The 25,000-nt window shown below is 37.4% G+C and overlaps 3 protein-coding genes across 3 annotated transcripts; 2 read left to right on the forward strand and 1 right to left on the reverse strand.

Moving 5' to 3' along the window:
• Positions 1 to 2,646: 2,646 nt before the first annotated feature.
• Positions 2,647 to 5,791, reverse strand: LOC121307641 (proto-oncogene c-Fos-like). The gene is made up of 4 exons (XM_041239862.1): positions 5,503 to 5,791; positions 4,711 to 4,923; positions 4,239 to 4,346; positions 2,647 to 4,095 (listed from the first exon to the last, which is right to left on the reverse strand). Exons 1-4 carry the CDS (start codon positions 5,635 to 5,637, stop codon positions 3,430 to 3,432), a joined length of 1,122 nt encoding a protein of 373 aa, XP_041095796.1. The 5' UTR covers positions 5,638 to 5,791; the 3' UTR covers positions 2,647 to 3,429.
• A 3,822-nt stretch (positions 5,792 to 9,613) lies between these two features.
• LOC121307658 (proto-oncogene c-Fos-like) lies at positions 9,614 to 12,206 on the forward strand. The gene is made up of 4 exons (XM_041239889.1): positions 9,614 to 9,938; positions 10,698 to 10,940; positions 11,271 to 11,378; positions 11,493 to 12,206. Exons 1-4 carry the CDS (start codon positions 9,801 to 9,803, stop codon positions 12,150 to 12,152), a joined length of 1,149 nt encoding a protein of 382 aa, XP_041095823.1. The 5' UTR covers positions 9,614 to 9,800; the 3' UTR covers positions 12,153 to 12,206.
• A 6,658-nt stretch (positions 12,207 to 18,864) lies between these two features.
• LOC121307643 (transmembrane emp24 domain-containing protein 10-like) lies at positions 18,865 to 24,994 on the forward strand. Its single transcript, XM_041239865.1, has 5 exons — positions 18,865 to 19,096; positions 21,465 to 21,585; positions 22,422 to 22,495; positions 23,789 to 23,915; positions 24,559 to 24,994. The coding sequence occupies exons 1-5, from the start codon at positions 18,920 to 18,922 to the stop codon at positions 24,678 to 24,680; spliced, it is 621 nt and encodes a 206-aa protein (XP_041095799.1). The 5' UTR covers positions 18,865 to 18,919; the 3' UTR covers positions 24,681 to 24,994.
• The last annotated feature ends 6 nt before the right edge of the window (positions 24,995 to 25,000 follow it).

Below are 25,000 nucleotides of genomic sequence, written 5' to 3' on the forward strand. Positions count from 1 at the left end.
CAGGCTACTTGTTTCTGGTAACGGTAAAGCAGTTAGTTGTAGTGATATTTCAAAAGACTGACTGAACTGTCTGAATGTTGTTATCTTTATCTCACGGCAGGTAAAAGCTACCTAAAAGTTTCCTCGTATTACAGGCTCCTACAAAATGACCAGCTTCTGCCTCTCCTCGTTACTCCAGTAGGGGACACTGTTTTTTGTTTTTTTTTTAAATTAACATACCTAACACTCACTGAGCTGAAACTCCATAGACTCAGTTTCAAATTCCGTCAGCTGTGGTGAATTATGAGACGCACACCTCGATACAGTAATCTCCAGACAGAACCTGCAAATTGAAGTTTAAAAGCGAGAACCTTTACATTATGAAGGGTTGGGTTATTACAGTGTGTTTCATTTCATTTTGTGTCTTAAATTGGCTTTATTAAAGGTTATATACATTAGATGTTAAGAAAGAAAAGCATCACAATTGATTTTAATGTGACAACATGTACAGGTAAGACTTTACAAAAGGTTTCAAGACCGCAAAAATCCCTTTATCAGGGGTAATAGGCCTGGAGAAGGCACATTAACTGTGTTTCTTCATGCATTTCTAACTGTGAGTTTCGGTTTTATTAACTGGAAGAAAGAACTTGCATGAACGATCCCTCAGTAAATGAACTCCCTGAATCAGAGCTACAGCATCCCACCCTGCCCTAATACCATCCCTGCCCAAGGTCTCTGCTGATGCCGGTCCTGTAAAGCACAGTGAGGTCAAGTGATTTGCTTTCTTTGGTACAGGCCTGCTTTCCTCCTCCTCATAGTTTGTTATCCTCCATCTGGTTTGTATTATCCAGAATATCTAATCTCTAGGGCCTTCCAGAAAGTGGGTGAGGCACATTATATCCATTTGTTTTAGTGCTCATAGTATAATTGTAATTTATAGTAACCTGCTAGAAGAAAAAAAAAAGCCTGTGGTAACAGATTCTGTATTTTAGCCACCGTTATTGATAATGCCAGTGTGGTTAGCAAACACCATAAATATGCCAAGGCATGCAACACTAGGTTCACTACCTAGATAAAGCATGTTGTTGCTAAGGACGACATACACAGGATTTATTTTTTAATTAAACGTTTGGTCATTAAACTTTGAAAGAGAAAACAGGTTTAAAGAATGGAATCATGACACTATAAATATATATACAGACCACGCACACAGACACACACACACACACACACACACACACACACACACACACACACACATATATATATATATATATATATATATATATATATATATATATATATATAATATATATATGTGTGTGTGTGCGTGTGTGTGTGTGTATAATGATAGGAGTTAGTTCATCTATGTATTATGTAATCCATTAATAAGAAGAAACTTTCAAGTAATCAACCTGTCAATGTGACTTGTGATTTCACACTTGTTTCCCATTCTGAGCTGATGCAATGCTGGTACAGTACTCTTTTGAAACGCCAGACTCATTTCATATATTTATACTTGCTATGATGATTCACCCATTATTTTGATTTGCAAAGTGCCGGGTGCCATGCTTCAAAATCCGCCTTCCCTCGGCTCGGCAAAGCAGTGGGTAGTTCGAACAAAGTTGTATTTACTGTTTGAGTCACTGTTTGTGATATCTGAGAAGTTATAGAAGTTAACGCGATATCGATTTCGTTAATATGTTTGTTTTATGCGGGGAACACGACTAAATCCGGTAAAGCTCGAGTGTGTGTAGCAATCCATCCTTTTCAAATGCTTTTTAGAAATTGCTAGATTCCTGTAAAATGCCCTTTCATTCCATTCTGTTTCCGGGAAACTCGTGGATTCCTGTATGGCAGAAAACCGAGCAACCCTATTAAACAATCTGTCGTTATGCACATAATACATGCCCCACCTTTGATCCCAGCCTTCCAATTAAAGGGATCAGCCTGTCGAGCATTCCAAAGAAATCCGGGAACTGCATGTCACTCCCAGTCAGAAAGGCTATAAAGTTTCCATATATGGTCCGGGAAGTCTGTACGCGCTCGCTGTGACACGCCAAGAAACCAAACACGCCATGACGTCAGTCTCACGACACCCCGTACGTGCCTGGAAACCAAACAAGCCACTGCAACGAGTGGAGAGGCGAGACAAGTAGTGCAGCTTTCTGCTGGAGATCTTGGTATAGACGCCTTGTTTCACTGTAACCCCAAAGGAAAGTTTTCTGTAGCTTTGTGCTTTTAGAAAACAGATATTGAAATATAGTAAGTCAGCAGAATGAACACGTGCCTGGGTTAAATCAAAACCATGGACTTCTAGACTCATTATTTACTACTTAATAACAAAATTATATTCTACAGAATAATGTGGTAAACAGACCATTATTATAGTTGCGTATAAAAGTGAAAATGATTGTGCAAGACATGTGCTTACAGATGAGCAGGTGATATAAGATAATTCTTACATTAACATGCAGGTTAAACCTGTGCTAAAGACCACTTGTTGGTGACCACAGGGTCTATTTTAATCATCTGCAGACACGCTTAATAACACTGCCCTAAATCTTGTATTTTATTGCAGATGTGTTCTAATTGTATTTAATATATTGTATTAAGTGAAGTTAATAAGGGCACCCTTGAGGAAAACAGGAATTTAATACAGAGCATTTAGATCAACCTCAGTTTATTCATATAGACTTTAAAAGAATAGCAACAGTCAGAACAGATTCTGTTTATGCTGTGATAGTGATGTGTTCACTATAGTGAATCCAAATCCCATATTTAAAGTTGTAATAATAAATACATAAATAATAATAATGAGATAACAGTTTATATATATATATTTATTGACCATATCATTGCAATAAGCAATCAATGCTTATTTATATTTTCTTTGTTAAAACTTCACAAACAGGTCAACACTCTTAAAAGTAGAAAAATAAACTGTATCTTAAAATACATCTGGATAAATAATAGAGGACATGTTTTCATGGAAAACTCTGTAAATCTATACATTTAAACCACTTTCAAACAATGATGTCAATAACAGATCATTTACATTACAATGAAAGTTGAGGTATGCCAGTACAGGACATGTATATTTAAACACCATATTCATTTGTGTTATACACTAACAGACTATTGCTATTAAAACACAGTACAGTACTTATTGTTTCAACAGCTGCACAATTACATTAAAAGATCTAGCACCAGAAAATGGATATTGACAATTCATTAACTTATATGGCACTGCTCAGCATGCTGTTAATACCAGATCATAATGGTTTTCCGTTCATGAGTAGGATTGCCATGCTTTTAGCAACATTTCTGGAAGAAGTAAATACCGTTTTACTCTGTAAATATATATTTTTAATATAACCCCTTGACCAAAGGCATGGATCATTGCCAGGAGCTGAAGATCTAGTATTTGACTGTCCCAAGTAACGGCCACTATAAGGCCAACAAAGTTGGAGAATTGAGAATATTTAATGCAGGGTCAGTCTTGTTGATTCCTCCTTTAGGATTCTCTCCGCAGTCAGGGAAAGAATCTAAATCTGGATAGGTAAACGCAAAGGCAGACAAATATGTGGTGCACATGGGGGTGGAAGTTACAGTTGGAGTGCTGAGGGGCTCCAGATCATTGGACACCGATTTGTAGAGGGTTTCCCAGTCTGCAACTCCAAAGGAACTAGACAAGTCTAAGTCTGGAACTGATCTGGCGGTCTCCACGGTGCTTCTCTCTGTGGTCGGAAGAAGCTCATCGAGGGGTTCCTCTTTTAAATCCAAGGAAGGCTCTAGATCTGAAACACTTACTTCAGCACTGGAGCAAAGCAAAAGGTTTGAATTCCCTGAAATGGGTGTTGTTGAAAAGATTGACATCTCCAGGTCTTGGAGAGTAGAAGCCCTTAGAGTGCTGCTTTGGACTTTGGAATCTTCATCTGCAGTGGCCACCTGAGGGAAGCCTGCAGGCTCATGGAAGAGAGCATCTATATCTTCAGTCATCTTGCAGGCAGGCTGATGAGCAGCCAGGATTAATTCCAGCTTTTCCTTCTCTTTTAGAAGGTTGGCAATTTCAGTTTGCAGGGCTGCCTTGTCATCTTCCAGATTATCAGTTTCCTGCAAACAAAAAGAGAAATGAAAATGAATTGACTGTTGTGTTGTAATATGTATCCATTAAAATATATATATATATGTGTGTGTGTGTGTGTATGTATGTATGTATGTATGCATGTATTTGGAAATTATATTCGTATACTTACAGCTTGCAGGGTGTCAGTGAGTTCTTTCCTTCTGTTGCGGCATTTTGCTGCAGCCATTTTATTCCTCTCCCTCCTGATCCTTTTTTTCTCTTCCTCCTCCAGAGAAAGCTATTATATAAATAAAAAAAATACAATATAACAATTTGGAATTCTAGTTCGCTTTCTTTTAAAAAAACAAAATCCCTCTCAATCTCTAAAGAGAGAGCCAGCTCTCTCCCGGTTTCTCTCTGCAGTTATGCTATTAATAGTCCATTGTTGCAGACTCTTCATGACCTGAATTTAAAGTGGGTAGCTCAGCTAGGCGCACAGCCAATACTGGTCTCTATAGCGCACTCTCTGAATTGCTGCTCTGGCACCAATACTGTTTTTTTTCAGTTTTTTAGTTTTTTTTTTTTTTTTTTAATTGAATATAATATTTAGACACTAGATTTTCTGCAGGAGATTACTAGACATCCTCGATCAATATAATTACCTGCTCGATTTTCCCCCTTCTTCCAATGCTTTGCCCTCTGGCTCCAGCAATTTTGGAACTTGGGACTTTGTAGGGGTGTGCTCTGCTCTGCACAGGGGCAGTGGAGGTGATGAGGGTAGGCTGGACCATCCACTGCAAGTTTTGACTGGTTGAAATTGTAGTAACAGTGGGAACAAAAGTAGAACTAGAGATACCAATATCCGTGCAAAAATCCTGCAAAAACAAAAGCAATCGTTATATTAGAAAAAAAAAAAACTTTAGTGTAACACATATTCCCCCTAATGTTTATGCAGATCTGTTTGCATCATACTAAATTATATTTATTGATCATATTATTCTGTAACCCCCCCCCCTTAAAAATGAAGGTTTATAAATGGCTCTGACGTTCGTGTTTCTACTGACGCAAAACACTACCCAGGAGTCTCCCGAATGAAATTTTTTTTCTCAATGAACCTCTGTACAACCCGCAGTGCCTGCCTAGATACAAAAATAATTCGCCAGGTATCCCAATTGTCTTGATTTGTATAGCATCTTAATGAGCTAATCTAATGGAACTTCATATTCCTTAATTCTGATTGATTCAATTCATCAATATACAATAGCCTAAATGCCATATCCTGTGCATTTTACAGTACGTCCATAAGATCAGTACAACATATTTGCAAATGCGAAACTAATAATGCGTTTTATTTATAACCTAATGTTAAAAATAATAGGTTGTAAATGATTAAAACTGCAGATTCTTACGCCAATAACATGTACATGATCTATTGCACAGGTAGTATTTCTTACCTGATGGGTATTCATGGGCGATCCCACACTGCTGACAGAATCAGACGGAGAATGTTGATAGTACGGTAGGCTGTCTCCGCCAGGCGATGCGGTGCTGCATCGTGAAGAATCGCACTCGGTAAAGTTCTGAAACATTTCTGAACAAAACTGGGTGAAAAAAAAATATGTCTGTTCAGAAAGTGGAAGCAGAAAGTCAGTTTTTGAGCTGCTGTGAACGACTGTCTTCTCCGCGCCGCTTGTAACTACCTCTTTCCAGGTTTACAGTCTCCCTTACACTGCTGGATAGTCTGCCTGCGACTCCTTTTATACTGAGATTTTTATGAATGAAATCTGTGCGGCGATTAGATCATACCACTTGTGAGGAGGGGAGAGGCTTTAGAAATGTGAAATAACCCCCAGCGTTCTGAAACTGACAACAACTGAACAATAATTCATGCATTGAATTAAGGATCGTGCAATAAATCGGTATATATACATTTTAATATCAAACGTAGCTGTAAAAATCTGACAAAATCTGATGACTCCCCCAGGTGCCTATATTGTAATCTACAGATATGGTCACGTGTGGGTGTTTTATAATACTGTATGTAGCACGTACTGTATGATTCGGGAGCAATTTAAAAAACGTGAATTATATCGTGATTGCCACGTTTAATGTAGCCAGATTCTATACAGTAAAGGGACATTTGGGAATGTGTGTTACAATCCTTCCCTGTTTGGAAACACAGTACCTGCTGGTGTGCTGACGACCAACAGGTGTTGGGAACTGGGGCGCGTTCATTTATTGCTAGATTAAAGGTATGTAGAGCAACTGTAGTACAAGGACAGTAGTGTAATATCCAGCTGTAACCATGCGTGCTGCCACCAATATTCCCAGTGTATAAACATGTTTATAGACTGAGAATTAACTCATACTAGAAACCCGCAGAAAAACAGACTCGTCAAACAAGCGCTGTAGAAAAACTTGACATAGTTTGTTCCCTATGAAAAGGGAACAAAGGGTATTGCAAGAAGTGCTACCGTACAGCTTGTGTTTGTTCGCTCGGTCTGTAAATACTTCGACTGTAGATGTGTGCTTATCTATGCCCAGTCTTATCACGAGATTTATTAAAACACATTACATTATTTAGAAAGTTGGGTTCCATAATTAATTAGCAGTACACTTACTGGAAAAAGCGTAGTTGGACCCAAAAGAGCAGGTAGTTCTTGAAAAAATCAACATTTTGTTTTTAACGCATTGGAAGATGTAGATGTCCTCCTCTGTTGTTTCCTTTTACCTGTATAAAATAAGTAAATTTGGTAACCCGATCCTGGGCTGCCTGTGAGTATGCAATACCTAATGACAAGATGAAGTATAGGTTAAGTGTTTATACATGAGGAACAGGTAAGTAATTAAAAAAAATGCAGATTTTCTTTGCTTGTGTTTATTGTTTGAGGGGAACTATGCTGTGCACAATGCTTATAATACAGGGGCTGTCGCTTGTTCATTTTCTCCAAAATATAATTGTGAGGCCAGTTACGGTAATTTGGACTTTGGCTGAGAATAACCGGATCGTCCCTGCCTTTCCTGCAATAAGTTTGACTATCTCATCTCACGCGTGAGATAATGACTTTCTTAATTAAGAGGTTCAGCTAATACCGCAGAGAATTCATCTACACCACGTGTTACTCGCCAGCCATACGGAGGGCGGTACTGTGACGCAGTTACCCATATTTGGCATATCCTGCTCAGATGGGCTGGACTTAACGGGAAAGCTTTAACAAGGGTCCCTGGGAGTATGATCTTGTATTATTTAGTACAAAGGACACATAATGGCGATGCAATTCAATCCAATTATACAACACACTGCAGTTTATTTGGATCCATCGTTACGATGTCAAAACAAGATCAACAGTTCTTGAATAAATATAAAACAGCAGAGATACAAATAAGCGCCTCATTTTAATAGAATGTTATATTTCAATCAGCTGGTTTCATAGACCACGATTAGCACTAATCTAAAATAAACAACACAGTTATATGTTTTAATAAAAAAAAAAAAAAAAAAAAAACGTTTTATTCATTATCATCCCGCAACGAGCCTTCTGCTTGTAGGTACGTAAATGTATATAGACGTGTTTCCATCAGTACAGTAGCATGTCATTTTAATAGGTAGCACCTCCAGCTGTTTATGATCGTCTATTATTATTATTGCAGTTCGATTGTGATGCTGTTTTCGCGGAACTAAATCGAGAAACTAATCACGCAACATGTTTACTGTTTATATAGACGTACAAACACCACATTCAATTACTCTAACGCGCTTTATTTACCTGCAGGGGTGAATGCAAGTTGTATGTGAAATATAATCCTTCGTTAATGTGTGTATTGATTGACTCGCATTATACGCTGTCAACATAACAGATACTTTAAAAAGAAAAGTAAAAGTAGGCCAGTCCTTGCCTGTTTACTATCCCCGTCTCCACAGTTACTGTAACGTAACTGACAAGGAAGGGGTGGGGCGTTTCTATGACAACGTACTGTTTTGCAACAGAAACAAAGACAAGCAATACGAACTTATCAAAACAAACACGGCCCATGGGAACTGCTGAAACGGCAATATTTATCGTGTCAACAAAATAATTGGAAATAAATTACACTGATTAAAGGAACTAACTTGAGCAATATAAAATATCACTATAACCAAATGTTGCAAAATAGCGTTATGTCGTCTGTATTTATTGTTTTCAGCAATAGCTACTCTATTTTATAAATCCAAGGAGTATATTGTTATCCAAAAATAATAAAGATGTCTTTAAACATGCCAACGATCCACGAGACAATAACCAGTTAATAATGGTATGCAAATTCATAGGGTAAACGTATTTATTTAACCAAATGTGTTCAACAAGGACCAGTTTAAACGTAGGAGTGTAGGATCAGGGATGTGTGGAATAATGTTATGAATGGGTGAATGCGGACTGTTCACATAGCCCCTGGAGCGATCTGGGACACATCAATAGGTATAGAACAAGGATTCAAGTTTCTTCCACACCCCCTGTCTTATTTGGGAAAGGAATGCTTACTTTCGGTGCATTTCTTAGGCACGTTGCTACAATGTAGTTACACTTTGTTTGATCTTAATTCTATGAGATGTTTTGTTTTGCAATGTTATCGATTTCATATGCATGTATATCACGAAGAATACAGACATATTGTCGTAAAAGCACACCAGGCAATACAGATATATATATATATATATATATATATATATATATATATATATATATATATATATATATATATATAATATATATGATGATTATGTTCAAGTATGCGCCACCAGCAGAGCTGTTCTGTAAATCAGCTATTAGTAGATCATGTGGTAATGTCGTTAAGCAATTATTTTATTTACAGATTTCTTTTCATTTACAATTCCTGTGTTGTATATATTTTCCAGTCTACTCCTGCGCTCCCCAACGATTTATTAAATACTAAATTCAAGTCGATGGGTTTACCAATGTCAAACTGTATTGGTTTAATAAATATAAGCATTTGAAAAAAAAAGCATTAAAAAAAAAACTCCTTTGCTTTTTTAAGCTTTGTGAACGGAGTCCGATGTTTAATATTGTTTGTGCTGTACATTCACCTGTGTGTATGAATTAGAAACATATATTTTATTCTTATTGTATTTTTGTTTGCGGTGCACAAATAATAAATACGCCAAGAATCTGCTAAATGTTGCTGATCTAGTACCTCCTTCTTTCAAGTGCTGTTCCTCCTTAACGTTTGTGTGTGGTATCTCAGCCTTGGAAGCCCTTCACAGGATGAATCCATATTAGGACATTTACGTCATTGTCGGGTTTCCCTTCTAGAATGTTCCATTCTCGGAGGGGTTCACAAATATATAAATACTTATTTGAAATATATATTCAATGTATTAGTGTATAAAGACCGATATTATTTAAATACAAAACATTGCTATGTAATATATGTACTAATAGTTTTTCCGAGTTTTCTTCTCTTTTTAAATTTTCCTAACTTTTCAAGTTGCCACTCCCCCCATTTGTTGACGTATAAAGTTCATTAATAAATTTCTGACTGAAGAACAGTATAAAAAAGGTGTTGCACTGTCAAAGCAGACACAAGAGCGTGAGCTACTAAAGAGAACACACAGAGAGAGACAGAAATAAACAACACAGCGTTGGAGTGAATACAAAGAGCAAAATCATTACGAGAAGACCTTTGACAGCTGAATTTTTCAATCATCGATTTTCCATCGGTTTTGAATCGAGTTTTCTTTCGGTGTCCAGCTGCCATGATGTACCAGGGCTTCGGCGCAGAATACGATTCTTCATCCCGCTGCAGTAGCGCCTCTCCGGCCGGTGACAACCTTCCGTATTATTCACCTCCTGATTCATATTCCAGCATAGGATCTCCTGCAAATAAAATGCAGGTGAGACATGCACTTATTATTATTATTATTATTATTATTATTATTATTATTATTATTATTATTATTATTATTATTATTCTCCATTCTCGTATTGTGTGTTGTACTGCATAAGACATTTAAGCTGAGACTTCTCACAGATTCAACTTTACTTCTGTAAATCTGAAGTCAGTGTTGTTTAGAGAAACGATACCGGTGCAGCATTTGTGTCACATTCTTTTGCACGAGGCATACAAAATGATTATGTTTTTAAGTGTTTGATAATATCGGTAACGTACATCTACAAATTGAAAGTTTGTGCTGTTGTTCTTATTTATTTATTTATTTGTTTGTTTGTTTGTTTATTTAGATATTGTGGATCATATAAAACAAATATATTTTACATAATGGATCGTTTCTGTGAATCTGGTAGTAGTCTGATTCTTCTAGAGTAGGCAGCATTTTTGTATCGCGTCACAGAGTATGATTACAGAGAGCCGGCTGCAAGGTTGTGTGCGACGGTTCACAGAGAAAGTGGTTTTCATTTCGAACAGTCTTACGTCATGACTGACATCATACTGTTATTTATAAATCGAATACAATAATAATAGCACAGGGAGAGAATATCACATATACATAACGCTTGACTATCTATTACTAAATACCTGGCAACACAACAAAATGCAAATTGATGTAAAAGAACAGTTCATGGAATATCTTTCAAAGTGCTAAGACGGTAATTTATAACATTTAAAAACAAGCTTTCTTTTTTGCTTTTCATAGGACTTCTCCGACATGTCTGTTTCAAGCGCCTCATTCATCCCAACTGTCACTGCGATCTCCACTAGCCCAGATCTGCAGTGGATGGTCCAGCCTACCACCCTTACCTCCTCAGTGGCCCCATCACACAACAGAGCACACCCTTACGGAGTTCCAGGTTCAAGCAGACAGTACTCCAGAGGAGGGACTGTCAGATCTTCAGGAAGCAGGGGATACAGCACTGGCAGAAAAGGGAAAATTGAACAGGTACATATTCCTCCCCCCCCCCCCCCCCCCCCCAGTAGTCAGAATGCAATAATATCCAGGAAATATATATTTATTTCCAAAATAATTCCAATAACATAGAGAACAAAAAAAAAAAAAAAAAACTGCGTTATAATGAAGCATGACTACCTCCTATTTTAAATTCAGATCATGGAGAGTCTGCAACAGCGTTCTTTTAATAGCATCACTGCAGAGAGACAGAGTGAGACCTGCATTCAATCCCCATAAAGGAAAATTGATGATTGGTGTAGTGATGCTGGGAAAATCCTAATAGAATTCCACTAAACTCTTTATCTCTTTGTATTTGTATAGCTTTCCCCTGAAGAAGAGGAGAAAAGGATGGTCCGTAGGGAGAGGAACAAAATGGCAGCAGCAAAATGCCGCAACAGACGAAGGGAACTCACCGATACCCTGCAAGCTGTAAGTATTCATTATTTCTGGATCCCTTTTAATACATGAAACATGCATGCAGTGGATTTGTTAACATGTTCGTTGCAATAGCAGCTCACTCATGACCTTTCCCTTTGTCAACAGGAAACTGATAGCTTGGAGGATGACAAGTCAGCTTTGCAGACTGAAATTGCCAACCTCATGAAAGAAAAAGAAAAACTGGAGTTCATTCTGGCAGCCCACAAACCTGCCTGCAAAATCCCTGAAGATTTGGACACCTTCTTCTCTGAGTCTAGTGCTTCTCTACAGCTGAGCAGTATCTGCAGTGCTCCCAGTTCTCAGATCCAAAACACCATTTCAGGGTCCTTCACCTCTAATGAGCATGTGGCTACCTCTTCCACCAGCTTGTTCACCAGCTCTGTTTCAACAGCTTCCTCTTCCACAGTGAAGATGTCAGATTTAGACAGTTCCTTGATCTTAAAAGAAGAACCGTTTGATCTGTTTGCATCATTGAAAAAGACACCCATGGAAACAGCCAGATCTGTTCCAGAGATGGATTTATCCAGTTCCTTCTATGCAGCAGACTGGGAACCCCTCTACACATCTGTAACATCTGACCTGGAGCCTCTGTGCACCCCAGTTGTGACCTGCACCCCATCCTGTTCTACATACACGTCTTCCTTTGTGTTCACCTACCCAGAAGATGAATCCACCCCTAATTGTGTGGAGGCCCAGACGAGAGGCAGTAGCAGCAATGGCCAGTCCTCGGACTCTCTGAGCTCTCCAACACTGCTAACCTTGTAAAGGACTTGAAAGAGATAAATACTGAACTAAAAAATTACAATCCAGGATGCACAGATCCTTTGCGATCCGATATATATATATATATATATAATATAATATATATATCTATATATATATATATATAGATATATATATTAATACCATGGGAGAAGAAGGTTTATACATCGTTTTACGTACACCAATACACCAAAGTAATATTATTTGACGTTCTAATACACTTACGACAAGATATCTCGTACAACTGGGTACAATGAACTTGATTTGTTAAATGATATTAAAGATATTTAAATAACCACGATCCCATAAATTTTGCAACGTAATAAAAACACGTCGATTGATTTCTTGTTGTACAATTACGGCGACATCACTGCCACCCATGTAATATATATATATATATATAATATTATATATATATATATATATATTATATATCATATATAATATATATATATATATACTTTTTTTTTGAACAAATCTTAAACAATAGGTAGAAATCCATCTTTATATACATAACGTGTGACATATAAATATTATAAGTACTTATGACATGAATTATGAACAGTTTGTACGAGACTGCTCTGAGTGGTAGATTAATACTTTTTATTCAAAATAAGTTTTCTGTAAAAATAACATTTTAATTAAATAAATACTTTTATGATAAGTAAATTTAAAAATTAAAATTTTACATTTGTACCTTCAAGTTTTACGACTGTTCTATTTAAAAAAAAAAAAAAAAAAAACAACAAAAAAACATAAATCAATCAATAAATAAATCGGCATTGCTATGATATGATGAAATAAATACATACAAAGAGAAATGGCGTTCCCGTGTTTGCTATGCATTTAATAGTTTACATGTTCAATGACTAACCTGTACTTACATACATGCAGTACAAAGAGGGAGACCCCAAATTAAATGTATGCTTGCAACACCCAGTCGTTAAAAAGACGAACTTCTGCTAATACTCAACTGCTCTTAATACCCCGCGGGTACCAATACACTACTGTTCCGTTTCTATGGTTTTCAGAAACGTCACAACACAACGTCAGTGCGTGCCACTTTTTTTTTAAATAGACGTTTAACCTTGTTACGCTGGCGCTATGACGTTCCGTTTCCGTGCCCATATATGGACATGTTTTTTGACTGCTGCTCGGAGTGGAAATTTCTGGAACCCTGAAACGTCAAGGCGCGCACAGTACGGTTTTTGTGACGTAAACTGGAAATATGCGCCGTTTCTATGGTGATAAATAGTTGGTTTCGGCCGTTGCAAGGACAAGAGCTCTGCCAAAGAGTCGCGTGGTCTTGCTGGAGACTACAGGAGGACTACCGAGGAAGTGAAGTGAAGTGAAGTGAAGTGAAGTGAAGTGAAGTGAAAGGAAAAGTCCATGCAATGAGGGTGCTGGATAATGCAGGTCCGAATCAGCGAACGGGTCAGAATACACGTATGAAATGCATGCCATTTAATCTGTGGCTCTTACAAGGAGAAACTAGGAAAATACAAATTCAAGTTTACATAACGTTTGACACGTTTTCGTATGTTTGCATCATATATATCAAAACATGTGTTTATGTTTTCTTAAAACGATTTTTAAATTGAAGGGACCGGCCTCGCTGTAAATTGCTTTGCTGTCTCTCGGGTTCATTATCACACGTCCCATACTTTCACTGCTGCAGCTCAAGATTTTCAACGCACATCACAATGCATTCTGGTATGTTTTACCTGTCTCATCGTGTACCTTTCACTTACTTCTTTTTTTTAGGAGACACAGGACTACACTTGCCAGAATGCACTGCGGTATGAGTTAAAAACGCTGAAACTGCCCTTCACGCCTATGGTAACTAGATGTGCCAGTGTCGTGTGCTTGAAAGTGCACTAGATCCCAATAATACGTTTTTGGTGAAGCAAGTAGAGAGCAAATAAGGTGAAAGTATTAAGTATTCCACAGAGGAATCATATTGTAGTTTTAAATTAAATAACTTGTATGTAATCATTTATATTGAGCAGTGTGGATTAATGTCTTGATTTATTTTATCTTTGCTAGTCCAGGTAGTGGTAGAGTTGCCACTTTTGAAAAAAAAAAGTATTTGCTAGACAGAAACGTCAAAGGTTTCTTTGCCATTTCATTTACTTTTTCATGTTCATAAATATTTGTGCCAATGAATACATAGGAGAGCAGCACTGCTTCTACCCACTTATAACACTTGCTGAAGTACCCGGCGTTGCCTGGGGAAATTCAATATTTCAATATTTCATGCATGACAAATTGGGGAATGGTAGCCTTATGGTTTCCTATAAGATACCAGATTAAATGCAAAAAAAAAAAAAAAAAAAAAAGTTCTTTTTTATGTATTTATTTTTATTTTTTTAGTTTTGTCGGTTTCTTTAATTTGAGATTCACGGCTACTGTAGTGATCCAGCAATGGAGTTACTAAATAAAGTACCCAGGGGTCAAAATTTTGGATCCAAACATAGCCCTCGACCTTCCTCTGGATGAAAGAGGAGTCCGAGTGCATAAAGGAACAGACAAATGGACAGACTTTCTTTTTTATTTATCAAGATGATTGGATTTGAGCAATTTCAACCTCAAGACGAACAGAACGCCAGAAGAATACTTTAATGAATCTTGCTATCTTGACATAACGGTTTGAACAACAGCAAGCAATGAGTCTTTCACTATGGGATTTCACTTTCCATATATATTCCTTATATTTGTTATTGTTTTAATACTTTAAAGATGCATGTTTTGTCCAGCAGTGCACTCCAACTGGACAAATGACCTTCATAGGTTTGTTTGTTTTTTAGGTTGGTTTTTAGCTGGGTTTGTCTTATGTTGATTATTTTGCTGTTTTGCATTGCATTGAGTTTATCTTGAGTATATGAGGTTGCAGGGGTTGATAGTTCTTCCATGGTTTTATTTAGTCATTAAATAAACACCTTGGAATATACATTTGATATAAAATATTATATTAAAGGGTCTGGTTATGTAAGCTAGTCCTTTTGGCTTACATAACCTGCTTGCTTGATTTCACAAACAGGGTGTGTGCCAAACCACAGCCTTAGTTATCTCACACAAACCTAAGATCGTCAACATATATATTTATGGAACTTATATAAAATAAAAAAAAAAAAAACTGTTTGTTGTGCACCTTAAATACGAATGCCAGAAGAATACTAATGAACCAGATTGGATATTTTCAGAAGCTTTTAAGTCATATTGTATTATATATGTTTCGGAAGCTTCAAATGTTGTTCTTAACTTGGATTCAGCTATTTCTAATTCATATTGCATAAAGAATAACATTAAGATATTTTTGTATATGAAATATACAGAACAGATTAAATAAAATGTTGTTTCACATATCTGATTAGCTCTTGTCTTAAACTACCTAATGTTATCAGGGTATGTGAAGCCTACTGATTATGTTTAAAAAAAAAAAACATTTAAATGGAGACAATTCAATTTATGCGGAATTGGTTGAAAACAACAGTCTTGTTTTATAGTAATTTATAAACAGACATTATGTGTAGAAATCTACCAACAGGGGTCAAACATGGTCATTATGACTATTTTCCACCTTAAAGACACATATATAGGAGACTGTCTTCACCATGGAAGATCTGTGTGGATCAACAGATTATATTTTATGTGTTATTTAGCAGACCAGGGGTTCTAAATTCAGCTAATGTAATTGTGGGTTAAATCACATTATTTAATTTAAGAATTGCGGATATCACAAAAATGTAAAGGCATGAAACAAAATATGACGTTGGCATAGAAGCTTTGCTCTTTATAATGGTGCTTTTAGTAATCTCACTGCTGAAAGAGATATGGAAGAGCTGACAGAGCGAAATAACTGCTTTGTCTGTGTTGTAGTGAATTAAAAATGACATTATTCATTTAATAATGATACTGTGTTCTGCACAATGCCAGCATTGCGTCAGGAGGCAGAGTTTGTTTACGGATCCCATATATTACTATTCTAAAATATGTAATGAGTCTAAAACAAACACATAGCCGAACATTTAAAAATAATGTGTAAAACATGATGCTGATGTTTAAGTTGGAAAATAATCCAAAGGCAGGCAGTGCAAAAGGCGCAACTCAAAACATTGTAGGCAGTCCATGTTGTGAAACTGGTTTCATCTGGTTCCAAGCCAGAAAGACTGAACAAATAAACAGGCTACGTGACACGGTGTCTGTCTTTGGTTTCAGAGCATTACTTCCCTAAAGGATGATAGGAATATGATACTAATGCAGTAACACCTTATCATACCGCTGTTATTTTGAAAGGGCAACACAGCTTGTCGTTTCATGATATGGGAAGAATTCTATAAACATGCTCTTTGTACCCCTGATAACAGTGTACTCCTGTATCCTCTCAAAATGTTACATTGTTTGCAAAAAGAACACACCTAGATGTATTTACCCACAATGCTCCCCTGTCTTTTCAGTTAAGTATGGTTATCACTGCGTTCTGCAAACCTAACTTATTTTATTAAAGCGGAACATAACTACCTTCTAAATAAAATAAAGGAAACTGTAAAGCATTAGAATATCTGTGGGCTATTTACATTAATCATATAAAACCAACTCCTTATGACCCAATCCTGATCCTACTCCTAAACTGCCAACCAAGAATAAAAAGATAGCACAGTAAAAGGGAGAGCAGTTGTAAAAGTACAAAGGGTACTGATTCTGATCGTCGATATGACAAAAATGCATTTTCACTTCCCCAAATGCCAAGAATTAGCCCATATTAAGAGGGTGTTGGAGTCATCGCAGTGATCAGGACTGGGTTCAACAGTGAAACTACAGATGTTTTAGACATTCATTTTATCCATTTGAAAGCCCACCTTTTTCACATTATCAAATTGTGCAAAAGACCTATCAGAAAAAGTTATCTGAAAATCACTTCTTATGACGTTAGTAGGGAGGTAGTCAGTACTTGCAAGAACAGGATCACTCTGCTCTCCCTGCCTTTCCTCATTGATGACACAATAGCCTTCCAGTGTTTGCTCATGCAATAGTTTTCCCTTGAATTAAAAGCAGAGCAACTGTTTAAACAGTGCAAGATGTGCATTAACACAGGAAATGCATAATGTATGTGCGTTGAACAGGGTGGGGTGGCAAGCATCTGTTCACTAAATGGGTGATGCAATAATGGTAGACCCTCCCCAACTCTGATACCCATTGACCGTCTAGTGAAGGACGTTCTTATCAGTATTTATGACCGCAGTTCATTCAAGCATGGCACGCACAACTTAAGTCATCAAAGTCTCAAATAAGAAACTGATTTTATCTGTAGTCTAGACTGGAAGAAAACCTTTTCCCTTTATACAAACATAGCAAAACAAAGAATTGGTTATCAGTGACACTCCCTGTAAGGTGAATGAGTTGTACTAACAGACATGAAAAAACACTTTCTATTAATACAGCTTGACAGCCCTAGAGAGATGGAATAGCGTCAGAAATAGCAGGTGCCCGTAGCTTTTTTTAAGCATCAGCATCAAACAGCAGCAAAATTTGAACGGTGACGTCAAACTACGTCTGTGGAGAGACCCTGGGGAGGAAGCAGGCAGCCTTTACCTAACAAAATCTATAATGCCAGACTTCAGGTGAGGAAATAGCTTCACTTTAGGAATCAAGTGCACCGCACACTGTGTTTAAGATATGTTGTTTTAATCACCCGTGAGCAGAGGTATTTTCCATTAGGGACACACATCAATGGGAATAAGTCAGTGAATATCCTTGTATATGTGTCAGGGATTGCAATCCTGGTATCCAATGGGTTAATCAAGCACGCTACTTGAAATGCCTTTCATACATTTTGCTTCTTTGGAGGTCTGTCTCCCTGGCAACAAGATAACTAGCTGAGGCTGCAGTATCAGGGTAATCCCTTAATTTGTCACAATAGGGTCGTCTGCCTTTTTTTTTGTTGTTTTTTTTTTGTTTGTCTGTTTTTTGGTTTGCTTTTTAAACCTGTACAGTTTTTAAAATCACTAGCCTTTTTGTTATAATAAAAACACTCCCTACACATTTATGAAGAAGAACTCCCTTATTAATACTAGGTAACATCACAGAAGCTGGTTCTTTGAAATAGGTTTCTGGCTACTGTTTGGATGAGAAAGCTCGTTGCTCTGTATTTAATATTTCTTTAGATACCTGCATAGGTTTGTGGTTGGTTGGAATCACTGATGCTAGGAACTGGTCGCGCCAGTTCCACTAAGCCTTGCACATACATTTCTTGTGATACAGTAGTTGGTCAAGGTCTGTCCATTTGTATGTCGTGCATTTTTTACATCTTTTTCCCAGTAACACAGACCTGTGATTTCTGGCTTGTGATCGGTTATGTTTATTAACATTGCTTTGAAACTACATTTACAATAACCACGGATGGATTGGTGAAGCAGTGGAAGAGGACAAACCAAAAGAAATTGTCCTGCCTTGAAAAAAAAAAATATTATAATAATTTGCTTAACATTATGGAACAGTGTTATTATTTACAGAAAACGTGGAATCTGGAATAATCTTGCTGCAATTATTATTGTTTTTTTTAACATCTAAAATGTGTAGTTTTAATAAATGAAATACAAATGCTACTTACTACTTAGTGCAAATTGATCCGAGGTTCACGAAGAGTCATTTAACCTCCCTGTCTGAAGCGACGCTGTTTCCTTTCTTTAGACCTTTCAAAAGAAACGCTTTGATGTAGCATTACGCTGCATTAACGCGGCCCTAGCTCTAGTATCCGACTTTTAGTAGCCATGTCACGGTTGTGTGTGCTGCTCTTTCTCCCGGCCCTCTTTGGGTCGGCTTTTTCAATTTCTTTCTACCTGCCCGTAAATTCTCGAAAATGCCTGCGGGAAGAGATCCATAAAGACGTGCTGGTGACTGGGGAGTATGAAGTCAGCGAGCAGCCCAACACCAAAACAAATTTGAAGGTGAGTCGGGCCAGGGGACCTTAGTGTAGGAAACATCGCGGATCGAGGCCTAGGGAGTTGGTCTTTTGAAAAGATGTAAAAACAAAACAAAAACTAAAAACTTTAGGCAAGTACTAACGTGTAATTAAAAAAAAAATTAAAGCTAACTTATGAGCACAACACACAAGTAATAGCATGTAAAAATGAAGCGCCAAGGGGCAATAGGCCTGGGAATTCTTTCAAAGGCTGTGCCACCTTTTTGCTGATTGATAACAAAAGTACACGGTAATAATATGTATGATCTATATTTTCACAAAACACTAGCTTAACAATGCGTTTGATCACAAACGTGAAACCGATGACGATATTTAAATGAGCTGTGTACATTTGTTTGGCAGAAGTCCACTGTGTTCCGTACACGTCATTCTAAATTATTCCCATATGTGAAGCTATACCGTTGACTTTTTTCATAGCTTTTCGGTTTAATTGGGGTCAGTTAGGTGTTTTGCATCCTAGTTTTATTTATGCACAGACACATTTTTCACTCAAGCACGTTTTCTAGATTTATTTTTTGTGTACAAAATGTGCTCGCATATGGTTGTTATCCCAAATGAACCAGAGAACCAAATCTGTTTACTGACGTGCTACTGTATTTCTTTGCTTGCGCTTCCAATTCAGACTAATTATTCAAATTAATTCTGCTTCACCATATTGTATAGTGAGAAACTAAATCACTTATTGCCCCCCTCTGCACTGGATTTATTGTTGATCTTTAACTCAAAGTCAACCTTTAACATTTCAGCATCGCAGCAGAAATATCAGTGCTTTTTAAGGTGTTTATTATTTTCACTGTCATTCATTCTTGGTAGGTATGATTTAATTGTTGGCTTAAAGATTCAAATTAACATTTCAACCCATAGGGAGAATAGTATTGGTAAATTATAGTGTGCATTCACTTTATAATGTAGGTAAACATTGGGATTGTAGAATAAAATAATGCAATAGCAAGGTCAGTGTGTGAAAGCAAGCTTATCAAACTGCTGTTAAATACATTGTATGTGTTGAGTAGGCAGTCAAAACCCGTTTGTATTAATGCTTGGATGCATTCCTTGCCAATAATAAAATTGAATTGCAGAGGTATACATTAGAATCAGTCTTAATATGGATGTCGGAGTATGTTGTAGTTTGTCAAATGGCGCCAAACCCTGTTGTAAAGACCAGCAGTGACTTCCCTGAAATTTGAAGATTTAAACCAACATTGTGGGTAGCAAGGCAAGGACCTTGTTTGTCTTGTTCCAATACTGCAATATTGTAACTGAGACAAATGGACATCATCCTTCATGGGGATGTTAAGCTCCATTTAATTTCCTCAACATATAAACCATAGAAGTTTACATGTATAACATGAGTGATTTTTGTAATGGATCAAAAAAGCAAATATACTCCTTTTAGAGTGCTGTTACTACAACATTAATTTGCATATGGGAAAAAAACAAGCCTTATTAAACACTGATAACACCCTACTGCATAAACACTACAGCTGACCAATGTATTTGACAGCAGTCTTTGACAATGATTTAACGTTTAGGGGAAATTCTAAAATAGATGCTTGAAATACATTTAAACTATATTAACTAACTGCTAACAACCCGGAATCATCAAATCATAAGTTTTCTTTCAACAGTAGGATTGGGAAATGGCCAACAGACATTATCACTGTGTATATTTCAGTGTTAAAACCCACTTAATAAAAAAGCAGCTATACATATGAATTATTACTCTTTCTGCAATTGTATAGATTGTCTAGTAAGAATCTTGGTGATCTTGCCCGTAATGAAGTGGGAGATATTTTGCTGTGTTATACATGCAGACGTGTAAATAAGAGTCCCATTGCATAGTAGTTTCACCCATTCCAAATCTGAATACGAACAATTCCAGGTTTCTTAATCAATTCATAGTAAAACCAGGAATTGATGAAACTGCTATGCCTGACATGGCTGATTACTGACAAGCAACAGGTAATGTTCAACTTGTTAGGTAAAGGTGTACTTAGTCTTTCCAGGTCTCGCCTAATAGGTGTGGCTATGTAGTAAAATCTGTAACATAGGGTTCAAAATGATTACTAAATATAAACTCTGCCCTTTAAAAGTGGCAGACCCACAGGTATTGATAATATAGTTCATTGGTCAGTTTACTACATTCTACCTTGGGGTCCAGCTGCATCCCTTTTCAAAAGTCCAGCCTAACCTTCCTCAGGGGTAGGGTTGGCTGTAGTGCAACAAGCTTTCTCTCACATTAAAACCTGCTTAGCACCATGTTACTGTGTGTACTGTCAGCCTATTCTGTGTACTATGAAAACTGTTGTTTTATCAGGGATTCTCTCTTTCAGATCACCGACTCTTCTGGCCACCTCCTGTATTCGAAAGAAGATTCCTCGAAAGGGAAGTTTGCCTTCACCACTGAGGACTATGACATGTTTGAAGTTTGTTTTGAGAGTAAATTCCCTATGGGTGCGTTCAATGTTTATGTTGTGATTTCATGTTTATTTAACAACTTGACCTTCCTAGTTGTTCAGTATTCTTTGGTGATGAAGCAAATGTTCTACTGTCACTCCTTACCAGTTCTGTTCTGAAATTGTGCTGATTCAGCTTCACTTGGACACTCTTTAGTTATGTGGCAACTTAAGTTACAATAAGTGTTAAATTTTCACTGCATCAAAATGTGATCCCAGCAGAAGTATATGTTCTGTATTTATCAATCAAGCATTGTTTGCATTTATCCACCCAATTTCCTCACTGTATTTTAATTAGTATAAGAACACCCGTTTGAATCAGTTCATTTATGTTCTAGCAAAAATATATACAGTTAATCATACTATTAGCATGATATTTGTAATATAAATAGTATGCACATTGATGACCACCTGCATGTTTGGTTTTGTTTTTTTTTTTAAATGGATAGGAGAACATCTGAGGTCCTAGTATAAGTGACTGCAGTAGTTGTCATGCATAGCTCACCTCTAAGTTGCTTTGGATAAATTACTAAATAATAATAATAATATTAATTAGAAATTGGTCTGGCTTTCGGTTCGTCCAAAATATTACTTTATTTTTAGTGAAGTGTGTTTTTTGCACAGATCGTTCTCATAGCTACTTTCGGGGCTAGAGTTGATCTTGTTTTCTGTGGATTATGTCCGCATTGGAACAGTGCTTATAGACGAGGGTGAGATTATGAGAGTGGGTGGTGTCGACTGTGGGGGTGGATTCGGGAGGCTTGGGGGCGGGCTGGTCGTGATTTCCTGGAATGTTTGGCTCCCTCACAATAAATCTTTTCATTCTGGTTCCAGGAACAGGCAGAGTTCCAGACCAGCTGGTCATTTTAGACATGAAGCATGGAGTGGAGGCTAAGAATTATGAGGAGGTAAGTAGAGGGAAAGGGGCCAGTGCTGAACCCAGAGGGTATTTAGAGCTGCCTGTGTCTCTGCCTAAATTAGTTTTCTGTTGATCTATTCACTGAGGCCTGGTTTATATTTTTTACTGGCTTTATACATCCATAGTAGACACATAGTTGGTGTTTCATTAGAAAAACTTCATACACTTCTATATTCCTTTCTGTATTGGTCATCTTTGCATGTTAAAAGTGGTCCCCCTGGATAGAATTAGAAAATGCAATCTGTATTGATGTGGTGTGAACAAGCGCAACTAAGTGGGGCAACACTGCAGCAGAATGGCATTTTAGCTAATGGTAATTACAAGTCTCCCCCAAAGTTACATAAAGTTTGCACCTTTCACCTGTGAGACTTGGTCTGTTACAATTTTTGTTTTCTTTGTGGTCTGAAAGCAATGCTGCAATGCAAAGTTAATTAGACTACTGTTTTGGGTAAAATCAGCATTGCAGTATTACAGAACAAGCACCGTTAATTCTACAGGGTTAAAAAGAGAGGGCTGGCTCTGTTTCCAAATGAAAATCCTTTAAATTATTTGGGTTTCATAAGTTTGAGTCGGAAATACAACACTATTTAGTTTTAAATTAGCTTTGTTCTAAATGCCATCCTTACAAGCTGGAAATCAAACAAGCTGACCAGAAAAAAATATTCACATCAAAACACATTGTACAGAATAAAACTGCTTGTATCATAAGATGACAGGTTTAAGGCTTTGCCTGTGGTCTGGTCTGAAGTGTGCTTCAAGATATCTCCTATGTGTATAATCTCCAGTCAGGAAATCCCAGCTTCTGCGTGTGGGTAAGGAGGCCTTTAGGGCGTTAACTCACAGTTGGAATTTGACTGTCGAAGACAGTGTTTTTAAAACAGACCTTGTGTAGCTGGAGAAGGGACCTCTTCCTTTTACTGTTGTCCTCGGCTGGGACATGCCCAAGTAATCTAATACACTGTGGTTGTAATTGGCTCTAAATTGCTGGCAGGATTGGAAATCTTTGTCTGATCCCTCCTGTGTGTGTGGGAGGTTGCCGTCTGCATACCAGACAAATGTTAATAAGTGTGTTGGGGAACAGCTGCAACGTGTCCAGTTTTCATTTGCAGCTACATTAGTACACTGACATCTGGTGGAAGGAGACTGCTTTGCATGTTAAGCTATTCATTTTTTGAGGACTTGAAGAAAGATAGCATGGCAGTTTTAATGACAAAGGCCCCTGTAACAGTTGACAGTTTGTGTGCATGGGTTTTGATTTTAAGATCCCTTTTGTATCTCGCAGATTGCTAAGGTGGAGAAGCTGAAGCCCTTGGAGGTTGAGTTGCGGCGGCTGGAAGATCTCTCTGAATCTATCGTCAATGACTTTGCCTACATGAAGAAGCGTGAAGAGGAGATGAGGGATACAAATGGTATGCAATGTCAGCTGGGGTTGGATGGTGCTTTTCCTCAGATGGGGTTGAATGGTGCTTGGGGAGGTTTTATTCTGGGGACTTTCTCTCTCCTAAATTTAGTTAACATTCCCCTGACATAGATTACAGTCTTTGAAACCGTAAAGAATGAGGTGTCCCTGGTACATGTTAAATGTTGATCTTTTGCAAAAGAGGCCCCTACACATTTCCAAACCACTGATGGCATGCATCAAAAACAGAACTGTTATGTTAGGCAGTAAATGGGTTATTCCAGCACAAGTGGATCATATTCTGGGGAAGTGTGTCTTCATCTTCGTGGTTGATAAAAAAAATATAAATAAAAATACACACATGATGGATCAAGGGGCTCCTGAGTGTCATGTGCATGCAAAAGAAAAGCGGTGTAACTTATGACTTATGAAGACCTATGATTTAGTTTGTCTTCAATTGGAGGATTACCTTGCCCTAGACCAATAATATTATTTGTTTTAAAGCTGGTTCCAAATGCCTTCCACCAAAAACAACACAAGACAAAGCCTTGAGCAACCCATATCTTATACTTGTGATTCATCGGATATCTCGGGACATGGTGATTTGGAACTTTACTGATTTATTTATTTATTTATTTATTCCCCCCCTCCAGAGTCCACAAACACCCGTGTGCTGTATTTCAGTATCTTCTCCATGTGCTGTCTGATCGGACTGGCTACGTGGCAGGTCTTCTATTTGCGCCGCTTCTTCAAGGCAAAGAAACTCATTGAGTAAACGGATGGATTTCAGCTGGAGAAAAGTCAAATACGTGGCTGAGCTAGCCACCAACAAGTGATCAGCTGGTGAATTTAATATATTGTAGTTCGGGAAGGTAATTCAAGGGCGTGTAGAACAGCACATGTATAATGCGGACAAGGATTCAATTTACCACTGAAACTCTCTTTTTATTCATTACCTTGTCTACCAATTTCCAAAGGTAGAATTGTTTATAACTCGCAAATGGTTTTGTAAATAATTTAGGTTCCAAGTTTAAAAAAAATTCTCCTAGATTAGTGAGTGATCAGAATATTTAAGTTTCCTTTCTGCCCAAAGTC

The sequence above is a fragment of the Polyodon spathula genome, chromosome 57 (genome assembly GCF_017654505.1).
Source record: "Polyodon spathula isolate WHYD16114869_AA chromosome 57, ASM1765450v1, whole genome shotgun sequence".
NCBI lineage: Eukaryota > Metazoa > Chordata > Actinopteri > Acipenseriformes > Polyodontidae > Polyodon > Polyodon spathula.

Excerpts from the sequence above, each read along its gene's own strand:
- LOC121307643 (XM_041239865.1), top strand. The coding sequence starts at position 18,920 with ATGTCACGGTTGTGTGTGCTGCTCTTTCTCCCGGCCCTCTTTGGGTCG. Across the intron at positions 19,097-21,464 it reads ACACCAAAACAAATTTGAAG|ATCACCGACTCTTCTGGCCA; the intron begins GTGAGTCGGGCC and ends TCTCTCTTTCAG. Across the intron at positions 23,916-24,558 it reads GGAGATGAGGGATACAAATG|AGTCCACAAACACCCGTGTG; the intron begins GTATGCAATGTC and ends CCCCCCCTCCAG.
- LOC121307658 (XM_041239889.1), top strand. The coding sequence starts at position 9,801 with ATGATGTACCAGGGCTTCGGCGCAGAATACGATTCTTCATCCCGCTGC. Across the intron at positions 9,939-10,697 it reads CTCCTGCAAATAAAATGCAG|GACTTCTCCGACATGTCTGT; the intron begins GTGAGACATGCA and ends TGCTTTTCATAG. Across the intron at positions 11,379-11,492 it reads TCACCGATACCCTGCAAGCT|GAAACTGATAGCTTGGAGGA; the intron begins GTAAGTATTCAT and ends CTTTGTCAACAG.
- LOC121307641 (XM_041239862.1), bottom strand. The coding sequence starts at position 5,637 with ATGTTTCAGAACTTTACCGAGTGCGATTCTTCACGATGCAGCACCGCA. Across the intron at positions 4,347-4,710 it reads GAAGGGGGAAAATCGAGCAG|CTTTCTCTGGAGGAGGAAGA; the intron begins GTAATTATATTG and ends TTTATATAATAG. Across the intron at positions 4,096-4,238 it reads TCACTGACACCCTGCAAGCT|GAAACTGATAATCTGGAAGA; the intron begins GTAAGTATACGA and ends TTTTGTTTGCAG.